The sequence below is a fragment of the Staurois parvus genome, unplaced genomic scaffold (genome assembly GCF_062004578.1).
Source record: "Staurois parvus isolate SC_StPar_1 unplaced genomic scaffold, SC_StPar_1.0 ptg000005l, whole genome shotgun sequence".
Classification (NCBI taxonomy): domain Eukaryota; kingdom Metazoa; phylum Chordata; class Amphibia; order Anura; family Ranidae; genus Staurois; species Staurois parvus.
The window spans coordinates 8,318,963-8,338,548 of NW_028317801.1; the positions used below are offsets into that span (position 1 = coordinate 8,318,963).

Below are 19,586 nucleotides of genomic sequence, written 5' to 3' on the forward strand. Positions count from 1 at the left end.
AGTTTAGTGCAAATGTCAACATTATGGAATCTGTTGCTTTTCATTAATAACAATTCTGGTCCTAGGTTCCCTCATGTGACCTTTTAGTGGTAATAAAAGTTTGTCCAGTTCCTGATGAAATGTCATCTGTGGGTGGCCATTTCAATATCCTCCCACCTGACCTCCGTTGATTGAACAAATGTAGGAGTCGGGCAGAAAACTATGATCCAGGCAGTGTACAAGTATTGAAAGCTAGCGGTACTGAGTACAGTAACCACAGCTGGAGATTCGTCCACCCACCGGCTATATTTAAAAAATAATCTGTGTATGGCCAGCTTTAAGCCTAGGCAGCTACGATCAAGTGGTCTCTGGATAAATGGATCATTCTAAGTTGTTTCATATTTGGCCCCCTATTTGTAGAGGAGACCAAATAACTGCTATCTGCTTTTCTGCTGGGCACTACAGCGCCACAGTGTTTACTCCACACTTTGTCTACATTTTACAACTATTTAATTAAATGCAGGCAATGTTGTTGTAGCAGCCAAGCTGGGCTTCCTATGCTATATGTGTAAAGAGTGGATTTTGCTGTCCCTTGCACATGTATGATTACAAGGTTATGCAACAGAGTTTCCCAAGTCATCTTCCAGGGGAGCTTACTTGAGAGAGCGGCTCCTCCCACCAGGAAACACCTGATCCACTTTTCTTAGTAGTCTTGCCATCCCTGGGGTCCTCAGTATTGGTGTTTCCTCTGGCCAGGACTGACACTACCCCTGTTTATTTTCACTCAAGATGTCTGACTGGGTACAGAGGCCTCCTGGATGAGGCCACCTTTCACAAAGCAAGGCAGGGGCCTTGTGGGCTGGCTTCATTCAGGGCTATCCCATATGATTCTTTCCGAGAAAGTGGCAGAGTGAGGGGATGAGTGCATTGTGCCAAGTGTAAAGTTTGATGTAGGGGGTATTTTGGTGTGGTGTCTTTCAGGAGTTGGGCTTAACCCCTTAGTTCCAGTGAAGGGAACTTTTAAGGTGTCAGCATACCAAGACATTTTGGACAATTTCATGCTCCCAACTTTAGGAACAATTTGGGGATGGCCCCTTCCTGTTCCAACATGACTGCATGCCAGTGCACAGAGCAAGGTCCATAAAGACATGGGTGAGCGAGTTTGGGGTGGAGGAACTTTGGGTAGTGTGCCTGCACAGAGTCCTGACCTCAACCCGATAGAACGCCTTTGGGATGAATTAGAGCAGAGACTGCGGGCCAGGCCTTCTCGTCCGACATCAGTGCCTGACTTCACAAATGCACTTCTGAAAGAATGGTTAAACATTCCCATAAACACACTCCTAAACTTTGTGGACAGCCTTCCCAGAATAATTGAAGTTGTTATAGCTACAAAGGGTGGGCCAACTTATTATCGAACCCTACGGCCTAAGACTGGGATGCCATTAAAGTTTGTGTGTAAAGGCAGGCATCCCAATACTTTTGGCAATATTGTGTGTGTCTGTATATGTATATATGTATATGTGTGTGTGTATATATATATATATATATATATATATATATATATATATATATATATATATATATATATATACACACACACACACACTTCTCCATGGTGTCTATTTACAATTTACACCCCAGGGAGCTTTTTTTTTTTTTTTTTTTTTTTTTTTTTTTTTTCTTCTTCCAAATTTGCACTCCTGGGTGGCAAGGGGCTCTATTTTCTTTATCCCAAGACCCCAGGTGATGTAAATAGAAATGTGCATTCTGCAAGAAAAGACACTAGCTCTTGGAGAAAACAGCTGTGCCAGGAATGTATTGACAAGCTGGTTAAAAAAAAAAGAACCGGGGTCCCTCTTTAAAGATTCCTTACAATCCATGACAAAAGAAATGTCCAAAACCTTTCAAAATTTTAGGGAACAAATGCAAGAGCTGTCCCTGGATGAGCCTCAACCTGGCACCTTGGGTATCTTTTTACCAGCCAAGAAGAGAAAACAGGACCATAGCATTTTTGTGGATCTGGAGGAGGAGTTGCACAGCTCCTCACTCAGAGGAAGGAGAAATTGAAGTCGCAAAGATTGCTTTTTCCAGTAGAAGATACGGGGGGGGGGGGGGGGGGGCTCTTAAAAGTAATGTACGACACTCTAGACCTGGAGGAAGAACAGCCGAACCACTCATTGTGTGACCAGCTATACGCAGGGCTACAAAAGAAAAGTTGTCGCACGTTTTCAGTCCATTCCACACTAACAGCCACAAAAATAAGTTGTGTTTTTTTTTCTCCCTAAAAATAAGGCGATTTTCCATTTAAAGAGCAACATGCATCACTATGGGAATCCTGCCCAAAACTCGATGATCCCATTTCATAAATTTCAAGAAGAACGAATCTGTCATTTTAAAGATGAGGGCTCACTGAAGAACCCAATGAACAGTAAAGCTGACACATTTCTTAGAAGAGCTTGAAGCATCCACAGTAAAACCAGCAGTAGCAACGACTTGTTTTTCCCGAGCCCTGGATCTGCTGTTAGGCCAGCTCTACTCTCACCTAGAACAAAGTACACCGGCAGATTAAATGATCAAATCACTACCAGTTTTGGAAAAGGCAATGGCCCTCATCATGGATGCATTGTCTGAAACCATAAAATATACAGCAAAATCGACAGCTCTCATAAACTCAACGGAGACAGCGATTTGGCTGAAGTCCTGACTGGGGGCACCACATCCAAATCCAGACTGTGCGGCCTGCCTTTTGAGGGGAAGCTCCTCTTCAGCTTAGAAATTACTTCGGTTCTCTAGAGATCCGCCGATATAAAAAAAAGAGTATTCCCAGTTCCCAAGGCAAGCAGTACAAAAATGTTTTCATCCCTACAGGCAGTGCTTAACTAAAGAAGCTAAATTCCAAGGCCAGAAAAGAGGCTGGTTGGCAAAGAAAGGAAAAAGGTTTCCTCTTCAACCAGGATAAACCCAGTCTAAATGACTGGCAGAGCCACATGGGAGGAAGGCTGGGACACTTCAACAGGCAATGGCTACAGACTGGTAATCAGATTCCTGAGGGCCATCGCTAGATGTAGAAACCCATCTACATCCAAAGTCCCCGTCTGGGACTTAGGAACAGTTTTAAGAAGTGTCCAACGGGAGCCATTTGAGCCCTTGGGAAACATGTTCAGTCAGGTATTTAACGCTCAACATCATTCTCTTAGTAGCCTTAGTTTCTGCTCGCAGAATCAGCGAATTGCAAGCACTGTCAGTAATAGTCTTACTGCACAATCCTAATTGATTAGATTACCTTTAATCTTGACCCTGCGTTCCTGCCAAAAGTCGCATCAAACTTTCACAGAACAGAAGAGATTGTGATACCATCATTTTTGGGAACCCAAGGAAGGAGACTATAACAAAATTGATGTAGAAGATCATCCCTAATTGCGTGCATCGAGCTCACAAAGGAGTGGAGAAATTCATCCAGCCTCTTTGTCTTGTTCCTAGGACCAAAGAAGGGTTCCAAAGCCTCTAAAGACACCATTGCAAGATGACCAAAGGAAGCTATTACAGGATACAAAACTGCGGCACTAACGCTACTGCCTGGCTTGAAGGCTCGTTCAACTAAGGCCACTGCAGCTACATGGACAGATCTGCAAAGCCGCTACATGGTCCAATTGCAGTCAAGCATTTGGCAGAAAGGTCTTGCAAGCAGTAGTCCCACCCTATTGTACAAATTCCTATTCAGTCCTCTCATGTGAGCTGTCCTGCAAGATGACTTGGGAAAAGGGCTATTTACCTGTTAACTGTATTTTCAGGAATCTTTCAGGAGAGCATAGTTCCGTGCGACTGTACATATATTGGCTACTGTTATATTTATACTCTATCCTAGACCTTCGGTTACAGTGCCTTGAAAAAGTATTCATACCCCTTGAAATTTTCCACATTTTGTCATGTTACAACCAAAAACAAATGTATTTTATTGGGATTTTATGCGATAGACCAACACAAAGCGGCACATAATTGTGAAGTGGAAGGAAAATGATAAATCGTTTTCCAAATTTTTCACAAATATATAATGTATTAAAAAAAAAAGTGTGCTTTTGTATTCAGCCCCCTTTACTCTGATACCCCTAACTAAAATCTAGTAGAACCAATTGCCTTTAGAAGTAACTTAATTAGTAAATAGTTCACCTGTGTGTAATTTAATCGCAGTATACAGCATTAGTGAACAAACCGCATCATGAAGGTCAAGGAACACACCAGACAGGTCAAGGATAAAGTTGTGGAGAAGTTTAAAGCAGGGTTAGGTTATAAAAAAAATATCCATTTAAAACCATTTAACATTTTCCACTTCACGATTGTGTGCCAATAAAATACGTTTCCGTTTCCGGTTGTAACGTAACAAAATGTGGAAAATTTCAAGGGGTCTGAATACTTTCAAGGCACTGTATATTCCTATACTGAGGACCTAAGAGATGGAGAGGCTGCTCTTTTTTAAGAAAAGTGGATCAGGTGTTTCCTGGTGGAAGGAGCCTGTCTCTCATGTGAGATGCCCTGGAAATACAGTTAACAGGTAAATAAATAACTGCTTTTTTTTTTATCATACATTTAAAGAGTAACACCCATTTTATGTGGGGGAAAAAAATACTCTCTTGGTGATCAATGTATATTGCAAGGATTTAAACTTTGCCTGCTTAGGCTATATACAGTTCGGTCCATATATATTTGGACAAAGGCACAATTTTAGTTTTTTTTTTTCTTCAGATATTTACTAAAACATATTCAAGCTATAGTTTTATAATGGCTTTGGGCTGAAAGTGCGCAAACTCAAGTTTTATTTGAGGGTATGTCCAAATATATATGGACCTAACTGTATATGTAAAAGTGAGTAGGGCAGTTATACAGGTTCCCGCTCACTTTTACAGCACTAAGAAGGAGACCCCCCCCCCCCTCCACCCCCCCCCAATCTGACGAATGAGTCTGGAAGCAATGAGAATTTTGTTATTTGTGGCTTTGGTTCTCTGTTTACCTGGCCGATACTGGCAACTAATCAAATCAATCTGTTCGATCTGCTGCCTTAGAGGGCAGTGGAGAACGTATATTGGGTCAATGCCCAGGCAATCACAAGGGATGCTGTTCATCCCTTAACTTGCCCTCCTGAGGATTTACCTCCCTTAATGACCAGGCCTTTTTTTGCTGTTTTGGCGCTGCACTAATTCAACTGATAATTGCGCAGTCATGCAATGCTGTACCCAATCGAAATTTACGTCCTTTTTTTCACACAAATAGAGCTTTCTTTTGGTGGTATTTTATCACCGGTGCGCTTTTTTATTTTTTGCGCTATAAACAAAAAAAACACGAAAGTTTTGAAAAAAACCCCGAAATTTTCTACTTTTAGCTATAAAAAATATATCGTAAACTCAAAGTTAGTCCTAAATTTAAGCCAAAATGTATTCTGCTACATGCTTTTGGTAAAAAAAAAATCCCATTAAGTGTATATTGATTGCTTTGTGTGAAAGTTATAGCGTCTACAAACTATGGTATAGATACTGTAATTTATGCCTTTTTTTTTGCTATACAGCGCTGCGCTAATTCAAATGATAATTCCGCGGTCATGCAATGCTGTACATAAATGAAATTTACGTCCTTTTGGCCACTAAATTTATAGGTAACTAGTGCGGCCCCCGGGGAAAAAGAGCGCCTGGCTGTCAGGAACTGCTTGAACCTCTACAAAAAATTTACTGACAAGTGCTAACAGAGATCAGGCCTGATTCTGTGAACACTGCGGTTTTGTGTGTAATGTATCAAGTGACAGTTATCTACTGACACTGCACTTGCTGGGGGAGAAGGGGGGACGTAGGGGCTAAACACAGGTGCTGGCAGGTGCCGGGGCTGATCCCGCTAACGCTGCGTTTTTGGGAATACTATAGTAATGTGAACGCTGGTATAGCACTGATCTGATCAAAGAAATTGATCCAATCAGACACTGTACTAGCAATGGAGGTTTAGCATGCAAGTGAGCATGTTCCTGGCAATCAAGGGGTCAAATGTGATTACTTGTGTACTAGTGGCATTCTGACGCTATCTGGGAGGGGCGCTAACTGACGCTAACACTATCGGAAGTCACCAATACAGAAGACACTAATACAGTGATCAGTAAAAATCTGTTCACTGTAATCAATGACACTGGTGACAGGACAGTGAAGGGGTTAACTGGGGGGCGATGAAGGGGTAAATGGGATTACTGGTGCACTAGCGGGCAAACTGGCGCTATCTGGGAGGGGCACTAACACTTTCGGAATTCGCCAGCGACACTAATACAGTGATCAGTAAAAATCTGTTCACTGTAATAAATGACACTGGTGACAGGGCAGTGAAGGGGTTAACTGGGGGGGAAGGGGGCGATCAGGGGGTTAAATGTGTCCTAGGCGTGTTCTAACTGTAAATGTAGTGCTTTTTACTTACAATTCTTCTGTCTTCTCTGTCTGGAACGGAATGTGCCCAGGCAGAGAAGAATGACATCATATCCTGTCCTGTGTAACTGTCAACACAGGGCAGGATAGGACAGGGACCGATCATCCGATTTCAGCCGGACATCACTGGCTGAAACCGAATGATTGATCCCTCGGGGATCGAATAGTGACACCTGCGGGTCGGCGGGGGCGTGTGCGCGCCCCCCCCCTGCCCGCGAAAACCTCGGGAGTGCAGGACACGTTTAAAAATGTGGTTTTGCGCAGCCGTGCCGACCTGCCACCGTTTTAGTACAGTGGCTGGTCGGCAACAGGTTAAGATGGCAATGAAGTTGAACAGAAAAAAAGAATTGTAAAAAAAAGTAAGTAAATAACAAAAATTTACGGCACATCCTGTAAACCTGAGTCTGTTGGTCAGTCAGTCCTGTATCCCCAGATTCGCTGTAGGCCATTACAACACAGCCTTCTAGATGTGTGGGACAAGCAAACTTCTGTGGATAAGCTGATGTGCTTGTCAACAGAAGCCAAACTCTATCTAACATGGATATATGTTCTGTCACTGAAGTCAGAAAGGTGCTTTCTGCTCTTGGCTTGAAAAGTGATTGCGATGAATGCCAGCCTGTCGGTTGGGGAAGTGTCTTCCAGTCAGCAATTGATATAGGTTATTTGGTTGGTTTACAATCCTGACTTTCCATAGATTTTTGGAATTCAGAGCTATTCATCTCACTCTTCAGAAGTGGACAGGATGCCTTTGGGTACTGTAGACAACGCAACTGCAATGGCTTACTTAACTCACCAGTGTGGGACCACAAGTCCCATAGCTTGAAGAGATTACTTGATTTTGCAGTGGGCATAACATGTTCAGGCCTCGTTAGCCACACATATTCCATGTATGGAAAATTAGCAGGCAGAATTTCTCAGGCCCCAACAGCTGGAGAGGGTGGTCACTGCCCTCAGTGTTTTGGGACATTTGTTGGTGATGTGGAATACTGAATATAAATCTTCTAGCATCACGTTTCAGTCACAGTGTAGGTTTTGGTATCTTTCTTGGTTCCCAAGGGCATTGTGGTGGGTTTTCTGGTGAGTGTGTGGGATCAGTTCTCCCTTTTTATGTATGCATTTCCATCCCTAAAGATTCTTCTTTACCTGCTGTGCTGGTTCGAGTCAAAAAGGTTTTCCAATGAATTTTGTGGCTTCAAATTGACCAAGGAAAATGTGGTTCGTGGACGTACTTTGGCTTCTCATAGATGTTCTCTGGCCTTTACCAGATCTCCAGGATCTACTGTCTCGGTGACTGGTGTTCTACCTGCTTCTCAACTGCTGGCTTTGACAGCTTGACTGTTTGAAGCCCAAGCCCTGCAGGATAGGTCTAGCTGAATTGGCTCTCCTTATGCTTTTTAGTGCCAGGAATTCGACATCTAATTGTACCTGGAAGGGATATTTTGCCTTGTGTGAACAGCAGAAGGCTAGTCCTCGCCAGTACTTTGTAGGTCATATTTTTTTTTCAATTGGAGTTGGATCAACAACTGGCCCTGGTTATGATTAGATGCCAGATATCCGCTTTAACTAATCTTTTTCAATGGCCTTTGGCATTTCACTCCATGTTGAAGACTTAGTACAGGTCGTTGCTCATGGCATTCCCCCTAGACATTCACCAGTGGTTTAGTGGGACCTGAACCTGGTTCTGTTGGCTCTGCAGGCTCCTCCTTTTGTATTTCAATGGTTTTTATTAATTTATAACAATTTACACAGGAGAAACAAACCACGCCTACGCAGGGGCTATCAATTGCACATAGAGGAACTAGATATTAGAGAAATCAGTGAAATTAGACCAACAGGGCAAAAGATACACCCACGCAGGGCCCATCAATGGCACTTAAATAACAAAACATAGACATAACACTGATAGTAACTCAGACTAAAGGCAGCTATCCACTGCCACACCAAAGCAAACAGAGAAAAAAAAGGGGGAAAAGGAAGGAGAAGTACAAAAGAAAAAAAGGATAGCCAAACCAAGAGCAGGGATCCAAGAACGCCAAAGTCAAACAACATCACTTCCCCAGGCTAGCCGGGGGCAGGCTCCTCCTTTTGAGCCTGTTATGGATATATTCTTGTCTGACTTTACTTATAAACATGGTTTTGTGATTGCATTTACCTCTCCCCAGAGGGTGGCAGAGTTGGCTGCCTTATACTGTATGGAGCCTTTTCTATCTATTCAGAGATGTGCTCTACTACCTACAGAGGTGTCTTCTTTCAACCTCAATCAAGACATGGTTTCTGTAATTTTTGTCCTGCTCCAAAACGCCCTTGGGAAGTGATGCTTACTCTGAATGTCATTTCAGCTGTTAAAGTATACCTTGCAGCCATGACTTTCAATTTAAACCATCTGAATGCCTCTTTGTGCTTTGGGGAGATCTTGCAGGGGGGAGGGGGTTCCTGCATTTTGTTCCAGCACTGCTAAGCTGATCTGTCGGGTTGTGATTTGGACCTCTTTGACCAATGTTGGAGTGCCTCCCTTTCCAGTTAGTGCTCATTCTACTAGATCTTTCAGAAGCCTGATGTAAACAAGCCCAGAATGCACTGTTTCAGATTTGTAAAGCTGCCACCTGGTGTTGAGCTCACAAGTTTACCAAATTTTACTGGGTAGATTTTCAAGCCTTGGCCAAGTCAGCTTATGGTCGCAAGATTCTTCGGGCTGCTGTTTGATTCAGGTTTATGGACCCTTTTCAGTTTGCCCATGTCTTATATTGTACTCTTATAAATAGATTTTACAGGTCAGTCAAAAACCCAATTTTTATTTCCAGTTTGTAATACAACAAAACGGGAAAAACTTGACTATGCTTCTGTAGCATGTGTTTATTATTTCTTGTTCATGCAGTCATTTTCTGTTTTGCCTTTCATTTCAGCTTTGCCTTTAGTCCAAGTGGATGAGAAGGGTGAGAAAGTAAGACCGAATCAAAATCGGTGTATTGTGATTTTGCGGGAAGTTCCTGAATCTACTCCTATAGAAGTAAGAATAAAGTGTCTCAGTAATTCATTGTTGTAAGTTTGTTCAGGGGCATCTTTTGCTCCTAAAATGTGTTTTTTTGGTTTTTTTTTTTTTTTCCCACCAACCTGTTTTAGGGCAAGAAATAGTCTTCGTAGTTTTTATATTTGGTGGTTTTATGTGATGAAATGGAACATCTACAGACCCATGTGTTGTAAAGTTGTTTACTTTATTAACTGTCTGAATTTTGATGCCAGAGCTTTCTCCAGTGACAGTATAGCAGAAAAATTTAATGTGCTGATTGTTTATTTTCAGAAAACATCAGTTTTATCAAGCTAGAGGTTCATTTGCTAGAATGTTGTCATCAACAAAGGACGAGGGAGTAGCTGTTGATTTAAGTGGGAATTTCTGCAAATTAATTATTACATTGATGTCTGAAAATCATTGCCCAGCTTACATTCAGCTTGTCTGCATCCTACAGTGTAACTACAGACCACAGCTGTAAATAGGAAAGACATTCTATGTAACTGCTTGAGTCAGTGTCTTCAGTGCCAGGAGCCATACACATTAATTGCTAGCAACAAACAATGTTATCTAAGACAGACATGTTAAGCTGGTGCATTTTGGGCTGCATGCGGCCCCTTCCTGCATTTTTGTGAACCTCAGCGGTTTAAGAAATACATTTTAATAAGGCCCAGCTCTTCTTCGCTTGATAAAGGTTATACTTATGTAAGTTTGTATCTGAAGACTTCAGGAAATATTTTATGGCCCCTTTCTCTGGTTTAATACAGCTTTAACTACCATATCAGCCCAAACTACACTTTTTTTTTGTCATATTGCAGCTTACATATTTTTGGATGTGGTGGCTTTTTTAAGAGTTGTTCCCCTTTTTCACCTGTGGTTACAGCTAGTAAGTTTTTTTTTTTTCTTTTTCTTTTTTTTTCTTTTTTCAGCATCTTTTAACACAAACCAAGTTGTCCAGCAAAGTGTTAGGCTTTAAATGGTTTTTCAACCTTCTTAACGAAGTATTTTGTTTGAAAAAAAAAAAAAAAAATTAAAGCCGAGCACCACCCAAAAACGGAAGTTCCGCTTTAAGGACTGCTCCCCATTAAGAATTGGCACCTTTGGGGAGCGGGGTGGGTGGGCGGGAGCGGGTACCTGAATTTGACAGGTACCCGCTCCCACTTCCGGTCCGATCGCCTAGGCCATCGGAAACTGAAGGTGTCCTCCCTCCCTCCCTGTAGTCTTTTGGGACACGTGACAGGTCCCCGAAGACTACAGAACCATTCATAAAGCACAGCGCTACTCGCGCATGTGCAGTGGCTACCCGGCTGTGAAGCCGCAAGCTATCACAGCCGGGTGCTCACACTGAAGAAGCCGGGCTCCTGGAATCCAGGACGGCCAGTGAAACGGGCTGCAGGGGACACACCGAGGGACAGGTAAGTGGCTGTTTTTTTAAAAGTCAGCAGCTACAATTTTTGTAGCTGCTGACTTTTATTTGTTGATAGGTCGAGTGGAACTCCGCTTTAACTCCATTCAGAGATCATGTTTCATTTATAGACTAAATGACAAGTATGGCCTCTGTGATTGGGGGGGGGTTGCAGGAAAGACAGGCACATTTGGGCATTTTAGATGAGTACCCATCACAGCTGCCTCAACTCAGTTAACCCCCCCCAACACACTGGAAGCTTACAACTGCAGGGGGATCAGAGGAGGCCGTTTTCTATTAAACTAGGATAAAATAGAATCCTCAGACAGTAGGTTTTGTCCCTTGTGCTGGTTTTTTTTTTTTTTGCTATAAATCGAGGATTTAAAATTGATGCTGGTGCTTACAGTGGACAGCTTTTATTCATGTAAAACCTTTATCCCTAAAGGGGAAAAAACCTCTTGCTCTAGTTACTTAGACTTGACTAACAAATTAAAACTGAACTTCTGTTAGTACTTTTATCGGTATCTGCTGGTGGATCGAACACTACCGTCTCTGCGAGTGACATTGCTGCTGTCCAAAGGTGTCTCCCTGTTGCTTTTCCATCCAAAGTGGATCCACCCTAAGACAGGCAGTGTGTTACTAGCTGGATCGACAGGTAAAAATAATGGAAAAGAGCCTAAAAAGAAAATGCGGCCCCCAGATTTTGGAATTGGTATGCTGCAGTGTTTTTATTTTGTTTTTGGGCCTAATACCACTTTAACAAAAAAGTAATTTTTGTAACTTACAAGGCATTGCAATTGGGTGTGGCCTTGACATTTTGTGGTCCTTTGAGGATTTATGCCACCTAATCTTTGCCTACTGTTTTTTTTTTTTAATTTACTTTTTTACCTTACGCTCCATGTACTTTCAGATAGCTGGGGTAGAAAATTAGGTTGTTATGAATGTATTCTCTTACATTCATTCAGCAGCTGTTTAACAGATTATAAATCCAGTGAGTACATAAGTTCATAGTTACAGAAAATACCTTTTTTGCTTCGGTCTCAGAAAACTTTGGATGGAACAGGTATGTGGAGCACATTCCTTCCTTGTCCTCATTCCATAACTGCACTTAATTTGTCGATACAGAAGACTGAATACAGTCAGTACCATGATACTTTGGCCAGGACTGATATGGCAGTAATATTGCAGTACAAGGGAAAAAGGCAGAGGTCAAAATTTGTATTTGCAAATTGTGTTATCTGGTGTTTCTGTATGTTAGCTAATGTTTTATGGAGTACAGTTTTCAAGTGAATTATCCCCTTTAACATGTTCATTCTTGTGCAACAGCTTTACCATACATGGTTCCTTTTTTGGTTTGCTGTGTTTTTAGGATGTAGAAGCCCTCTTCAAAGGTGAAAACTTGCCGAAATTTGTTAATTGTGAATTTGCCTATAATGACAATTGGTTCATTACTTTTGAATCAGAAGCAGACGCACAACAGGTAATATGTATTTCCACTGCCAGTTTAAAATTAGTTGGCTGTGTGCTTCAGTGAGTTTTTTGCACTGTTAATGCAGTTCACAGAACATGTCTATAATATAAAATTGTGATACCAATGTAGCTCACTGGAAAACATTAACATCATCTCTTAGCAAAAATGTATGCTTGGTAACAGAAATGATGTCCCTTAAATGCCATTAAATATGGGACCTATGGGGGTTTATTTATTAAAACTGGAGAGTACAAGATCTGGTGCAGCTCTGCAGAGAAACCAATCAGCTTTCAGGTTTTATTGTCCTCTTAACCTCCTTAGTGGTATTCCCGAGTGTAGCTCGGGGTAAACTTTCAATACCAAGAGCGGTAACCCCGAGCTACACTCGGGCTTACCATGCGGCGTTGCTCAGAGGGTCCCTGCAGCACTTACCTTGTCCTTCGCTCCCGTGATGTGTCCCCTGCAGCGTCCCCGGCCACCTCCTCCGGCCGATGCCAGCATCCGGCTTCCGTGTTCCGGTCCCTGTGACGGCGGGAAATTTGAAATTTTTTAAAAATGTCATTTTTGCTGTCATTGCTGTTTCAATGCATTTCACATACATTTTGTCCCTACTGCTTTGTCCTGCGCCCTGCCTGCATTTTGACTGTTCTTTCTGCCTGGAAACTTAGAAAAGTCCATGGCGTTCAAAAAGCGTCCCTTTACGTCAAAAGTGGTTTTAGAACAGCGATAGTAAATGAGAACCACTTGAAGAATTGAGTGATTATTATTATTACATCTAGTTTATATAGCGCCAAAGGGTTTGCTCAGCGCTGTACAATAGAGGGGTGGACAATACATGAAACATTACAGCACCTACTAACAGCACACGAGGGGTTATAGGGCCCTACTCTTTCGAGCTTACAATCTAGGAGGGAGGGGGTAGTGGTACAGGAGGAAGTGGCTGTGGGGAATGAAGGAGAGCAGCAGTTAGGTGAGGGTGGGGTAGGCTTCCCTGAAGAGGTGGGTTTTCAGGGAGCGCCTGAAGGTGAGGAGGGAAGGTGACAGTCTGATGGATTGGGGTAGTGAGTTCCAGAGGATGGGGGAGGACCTGGAGAAGTCTTGCAGACGTGCGTGTGAGGAGGAGACCAGGGAGCAAGATAGGAGGTCCTGTGAAGAGCGAAGGGTACGGGTAGGGTGGTACTTGGGAATCAGGTTGGCAAGGTAGTTAGGGGCAGTGTTGTGAATGGCTTTGTAGGTCAGAGTGAGTAGTTTGAATTTGATGCGTTGGGCGATAGGGAGCCAGTGGAGGGATAGGCAGAGGGGGGTGGCAGAGGTGGAGCGGGTGGTGAGGTGGATGAGTCTGGCCGCTGAGTTCAGGATGGTCTGAAGCGGGGAGACCCTGCACTGGGGTAGGCCGGAGAGGAGGGAGTTGCAGTAGTCAAGGCGTGAGATAATCAGGGAGTGTACGAGTAGTTTAGTGGTGTCTGGGGTAAGGAAGGTGCGTATTTTGGCGATGTTCCAGAGGTGGAGCCTGCATGTGTTTGTAAGTGATTTGACATGAGGTTGGAAGGAGAGGTTAGAGTCCAGAATGACTCCAAGGACTTTGGCTTGCGGGGCGGGATTGATGGTGGTGATGTTAGTAGTGATGGATAGGATGGGGGGGAGGGCGCGGGCAGGAGGGAAGACGAGAAGCTCTGTTTTGGAGAGGTTGAGCTTGAGGAAATGGAGCGACATCCAGTCAGTGATGTCGTTTAGGAGGTGAGTGATGCGGGCGGAGAATGTGGGGGTGAGGGGGGTGGAGAGGTAAATTTGAGTGTCATCAGCGTAGAGGTGGTAGTTGAAGCCGTGGGAGTGTATGAGTTTGCCATGGGAGGAGGTGTAGATGGAGAAGAGAAGGGGTCCAAGGACAGAGCCCTGGGGGACCCCAACAGAGAGGGGGAGGGAAGGGGAGGTGGCACGATTGTAGGAAACGCTGAAGGAGCGTCGGGATAGGTAAGAGGAGAACCCGGAGAGAGCGTTGTCTCTGATGCCAAGGGAGAGTAGTTTATTAAGGAGGAGGGGGTGGTCAACTGTGTCGAAGGCCGCGGGGAGGACAGAGTAGTCACCTTTGGCTTTGGCGGTTAGTAGGTCGTTGGTGATTTTGAGGAGGGCGGTTTCGATGGAGTGTAGGGGACGGAAGCCGGACTGTAGTGGATCAAGGAGGTTGTTGTCAGTTAGGTGGGCGCTTAGGCGGTCGTGGACTAAGCGCTCCAGGAGTTTGGAAGTGAGTGGCAGCAGGGAGATGGGTCTGAGGTTGTTTGGGTCAGAGGGGTCCAGGGAGGGCTTTTTGAGTATGGGGGTGATGTGCGCATGCTTTAGGGGGGAGGGGAATACGTCGGTAGAGAGGGAGAGATTGAAGATGTGGGTGAGGGAGCAGATGAGGGAAGAGGGGGGTGACTGGAGGAGTTGAGAGGGGATAGGGTCCAGGGGGCAGGTAGTGAGGCGGGCTTCTGAGAAGACCCTGGTGACTTCCTCAGTGGTAGCGGGGCTGAAGGAGTGCAGAGCTGGGGGGGTTACGGTAAGCGGGGTCTTGGGTGTGGAGGGGGGCAGTGCGGTTGCGAGGTCAGAGGAGGGAAGAGATGAGGGGGAGATGGGGGGGGGGGGGGGGCTAGGTGGGGAGGTAGATTGCGAGTTGACTATGTCCTGACAATCTTGTTGTGGAAATGAGTGGCAATTTCGTGGGCGGTGAGTGAGGTACTGAGTGGAGGGGGGGGGGGGAGAGAGTAGGGAGTTGAAGGTGGAGAAGAGTCGGCGAGGGCAGGAGGAGAGGGTGTTGATCAGGTTTACGAAGTAAGCCTGCTTGGCGGAGTGGAGGGAGGAGGTGTAAGTGAGGAAGGCAGATTTGTAGAGGGAGAATGAACGGGGGGACCTGGTTTTGCGCCATAGTCTCTCTAGCGCGCGACTGCGGCGTTTGAGGCATTTAGTGTGGTTGTTCTGCCATGGTTGGAGCGGTCTGGGTTTGATGTAGCGTGTGGTTAGGGGTGCCAGAGAGTCTAGGGTACCTGATAGTGAGTCGTTGTACGTGTTAGTGGCTAGGTCAGGACATGACAGTGGAAGGATGCTGTCGTGTAGGCGGTCGGCAGCTGAGTGGAGGGGGGCCGGATTCAGGTTGCGAAGGTTGCGGCTGGTGATGGTTTGGCGCTCTGGGGGGGGAGTTAGGGGAAGGGGAGATGGAGAACGTGAGGAGGTGGTGGTCGGAGAGAGGGAAGGGGGTGTTAGAGAACTGGTTGAGGGTACAGAGGTGGGAGAAGATGAGGTCCAGGGTGTTCCCAATGATGTGGGTGGAGGATTGAGTGTGCTGTGTGAGCGCGAAGGAGGAGGTTAGGTGGAGGAGTTGGGAAGTAGCCGGGCTGTTGTCGTTGATGGGGATATTGAAGTCCCCGAGGATGATGGTTGGTAGCTCAGAGGAGAGGAAGAAGGGAAGCCAGGCGGCGAAGTCATCCAGGAAGCGGGGTATGGATCCGGGAGGCCTGTAGATCACTGCGATCCTTAGGGGGGTGGGGGTGAAGAGCCGGATACAGTGAGCCTCGAAGGAGGAGAAGGTTAGGGAGGGAGGGTTAGGGAGGACCTGGAAGGTGCTCAGCGGTGATAAGAGCAGGCCGACCCCACCACCTTTGTGACCGCTTAGTCTTGGTGAATGGGACCAGACGAGACCTCCATAGGAGAGTGCCGCAGGGGAGGTGGAGTCAGTGGCCTGTACCCATGTTTCGGTGATGGCTAGGAGGTTAAGGGAGTGGGAGATAAAGAGGTCATGGATGGCAGTAAGTTTGTTGCAGACCAAGCGGGCGTTCAGGAGTGCAACCGAGAGAGGGGGGATGGATGCGGGGAGAAGGGGCACAGGTATGAGGTTGAGGGGGTTACGGCAGCTGGCGGGAGCAGGGGGGTCCCTAGAGGAGGGGTGAGGTGGCGAGGGGCCAGGGTTCGGGGAGATGTCCCCAACGGATAGGAGAAGGAGAAGGGTGAGGAAGGTGGCATGGGGATGGGAAGTGCAGGAGCATGTGGGTCTGATAGTGGTGGCACGTGGGTCGATGGGGGAGTGGAGTAGCAGGAGGAGGTGGTGAGTGCCGTAGTGGGGAGAGGGGAGAAGTGAAGGGGCAATATAGAGCTGTTTTGGGGGGGTAGGCGGGTAGAGGGAGGTGATTTTTGGGATGGGGGAAAGGAAAACGAGGAGGAGGAGTGCAGGAGGCATGTTGGGGTGGGTGGAGTGACGGTTGGGTCAGGGGAGGTGAAGGGATACAGGTCAGGGCAGGGTGATGTGGGGAATCTGTATTACCGTGGGAGAGTCATTTGAGTCCTTCTGTAGGGGTAGAGTGAGGGTGGAGGGCGGCAGCTGGTTGGCAGCAGTCTGTGGGTGCAGTAAGCTGGCGACCGTGGGTGCTGTGGCATGTCTTCAGTGGGTACGGTGGTTCGGCTAGCGGAGGGGTCGTAGGGTGCGATGGCTGGGGGTGTTGGTAGGCACGGCGTCTGGTGATGCTGGCGGCTTGGTGACTGGGGTTGTTGAGGCCAGGCGTCAGGTGCTGCGGGCTCGGCGTTGTGAGGCGCTGAAGGTGTTGAAGGGCGCAGCGTCAGGAGGTGTTGAAGGATCGTCGTCAGGGTCGAGCGGGGCGTTGCGGTAGCGATCGTCGGCCCTGCGTGGTTTGTGCTCAACCGTGATCTGTTGCGGCCGGTAGGAGAGACCGCGGCTTCAAGGGTCGTGGTGGGCCACTAGTCGCCGGGGCATCGCCAGAGGGAATAGCGTGCCGGAAAGCAGGGTGCTGGGCGAGCGGTCCCTGGTGGGGTGGCTGGCTGGTAGTCCCAGGTGGGGTGGTGGGCAGGGGATCCCTGGTGGGGTGGTGGCCGTGCTATCCCTGGTGGGGTAGTAGCGATCCCTGGAGGGATAGTGGCTTAAAGTCCCTGGTGGTTTGGGGTTTCCGGTGGATGGTGGGATCCCTGAGTGAGTCCCTGGAGGCTGGCGGTGTGATGGTGGTTGGGCTCCCTGGTGGGTAGTGGGCGCCCCTGGTGAAGTACCTGGTGTCCTGGAGCGTCGGGGTGGAGGTGGATCCCTCCTAGGTTAGCAGGACCGTTGGTGGTGGTAGCTTCCCGGAGGAGCGGAGGTGTCCCACCGCGGCCGCAATTCCCTCCGTGATTCCAGCCACGGCTGGCAGGAAACACCGCGGCTTCGGGTGCCGTGGTAGGCCTCAGGCCGCTTCGAACCGCCGGAGCTCCGCTGGAGGGACGGAGTGACTGTGGGTGTTGGTGGGGACCTCGGCAGCAGGCTCAGGGGCCCGGAAGGCAGCGGTAGGGGCGCCGAAGCTGACCATCCAGTGGCTGCTCCGGGCGATCTGGTACCCGGTGGTCGGGGATGGACCCAGAGTCGGTGAGGGGGGCCCTGGGGAGGCTGGCTGATCGGCGGGGACCGAGGAACGGAGCGACAGCAGTCCAGGCTGATGTCCACGATCCTGGTCGGCCGCGCCAAAAATTGAGGCCGCGGCTTCAGGTGCTGGGTAGGCCGCAAGTCCCGGAGCTTCGGGAGAAAGGTCCAGTGGCCCTCCCTGGCTGGCAAACAGGGACCGGAGGGTCGTGGGGCCCCCGTCAGGGTCCGCTGCCGCCCAGATGGCAGCGGATTGGGGCCGGGGGAGCAGGAGCTCGCCGAGACATGTCCGTCGCGCCGGACGTCCTGATGTGATAATGATTCGTGGGGAAATTCGTCATCAGACACTGAAAACGATTTTGCGACTTTGCTCAGCAATGTGCAAATTTGCCTCTGTATTTCAAATGTCAGTGTTTTTGGTTTGATTATATTATTGAATTCAATTTAATATTATATTAATTTTTTTTATGATTATTTATTAAATTATAATTTATGATTTTGTGTTTCAAGTTTTATCCTTTTACTAGAGTTTTACTAGACTCTTGTTCGTACAGATTTCAGTGAGTTATTCCTAAAAATTACAGCCTACAATAAAAAACTACATATTTGCATGCAAAAAAATGGTACCGCTTTCAGCACAAAAAATCGGAAAGAATCATACCGCCGAGGAGGTTAATTGAATGGGCTGATGTTAGAAGCTGGCTACCATGCACAGTTGCATCGGAGAATAAATGCTGCAGTTTTAGTAAATCTCCCCCCTAGTGTCTTGGAGTGTTCCTCGATATGTTTTGTGGAAGTACCGTTTGAGAAGGAATTTGTAATAAAAATGATTTTACTGGATGTGTAGCCATCAGATATTTCTTTGCACACCTTTTTGGTTTGATACACCTGGAATGTATTTAAGCTGATGATCCAAGGCATTAGGCCTGCCATTCTAAGAAAGCAGCCAAATCCTGGTTAGAAAAGCTTTTCACCTGCCAAAGCCTATCCCTTGCCAGCATGTAGAACAGTATAAATCAAAACCCAGTGTTTAAAATGATCTATCCCAATATTTAGTGCAGTCCAAAGGACTCAAAAAATACCAGTATTTATCCATAAAATGCTTGAACTCTCACCAGACGTAATGACCATTCTTGCATATGGGTCTAAATAAAGTTAGTCTCAAGTGTGTTTTTGTCTCGTTCACTTGCACTCTCTCGTTCTCTCTCTTTCGTTCTCGCTCTCTCTCTTTCGTTCTCGCTCTCTCTCTTTCGTTCTCGCTCTCTCTCGTTTGTTCTCGCTCTCTCTCGTTTGTTCTCGCTCTCTCTCGTTTGTTCTCGCTCTCTCTCTTTCGTTCTCGCTCTCTCTCGTTTGTTCTCGCTCTCTCTCGTTTGTTCTCGCTCTCTCTCGTTTGTTCTCGCTCTCTCTCGTTTGTTCTCGCTCTCTCTCGTTTGTTCTCGCTCTCTCTCGTTTGTTCTCGCTCTCTCTCGTTTGTTCTCGCTCTCTCTCGTTTGTTCTCGCTCTCTCTCGTTTGTTCTCGCTCTCTCTCGTTTGTTCTCGCTCTCTCTCGTTTGTTCTCGCTCTCTCTCGTTTGTTCTCGCTCTCTCTCGTTTGTTCTCGCTCTCTCTCGTTTGTTCTCGCTCTCTCTCGTTTGTTCTCGCTCTCTCTCGTTTGTTCTCGCTCTCTCTCGTTTGTTCTCGCTCTCTCTCGTTTGTTCTCGCTCTCTCTCGTTTGTTCTCGCTCTCTCTCGTTTGTTCTCGTTCGTTCGCTCTCGTTCGCGCTCGCTCTCGTTCGCGCTTGTTCGCGCTCGTTCGCGCTCGTTCTCGCTCGCTCTCGCTCGCTCTCGCTCGTTCTCGCTCTCGCTCGTTCTCGCTCGTTCTCGCTCGCGCTCGCTCTCGTTCGCTCTCGCTCTCGCTCGCTCGCGCTCG

The 19,586-nt window shown here is 46.7% G+C and overlaps 1 protein-coding gene across 2 annotated transcripts in view; it reads left to right on the top strand.

The window, feature by feature from the left end:
• LARP4B (La ribonucleoprotein 4B) overlaps positions 1-19,586 on the top strand; it is a 167,586-nt gene that overhangs the window by 119,923 nt on the left and 28,077 nt on the right. For both annotated transcript variants that reach the window (XM_089651903.1, XM_089651847.1), the window contains exons 8-9: positions 9,332-9,435; positions 12,210-12,320. In XM_089651903.1, coding sequence (XP_089508029.1) covers positions 9,332-9,435; positions 12,210-12,320 — 215 coding nt within the window. The remainder of the gene's footprint in view (positions 1-9,331; positions 9,436-12,209; positions 12,321-19,586) is intronic.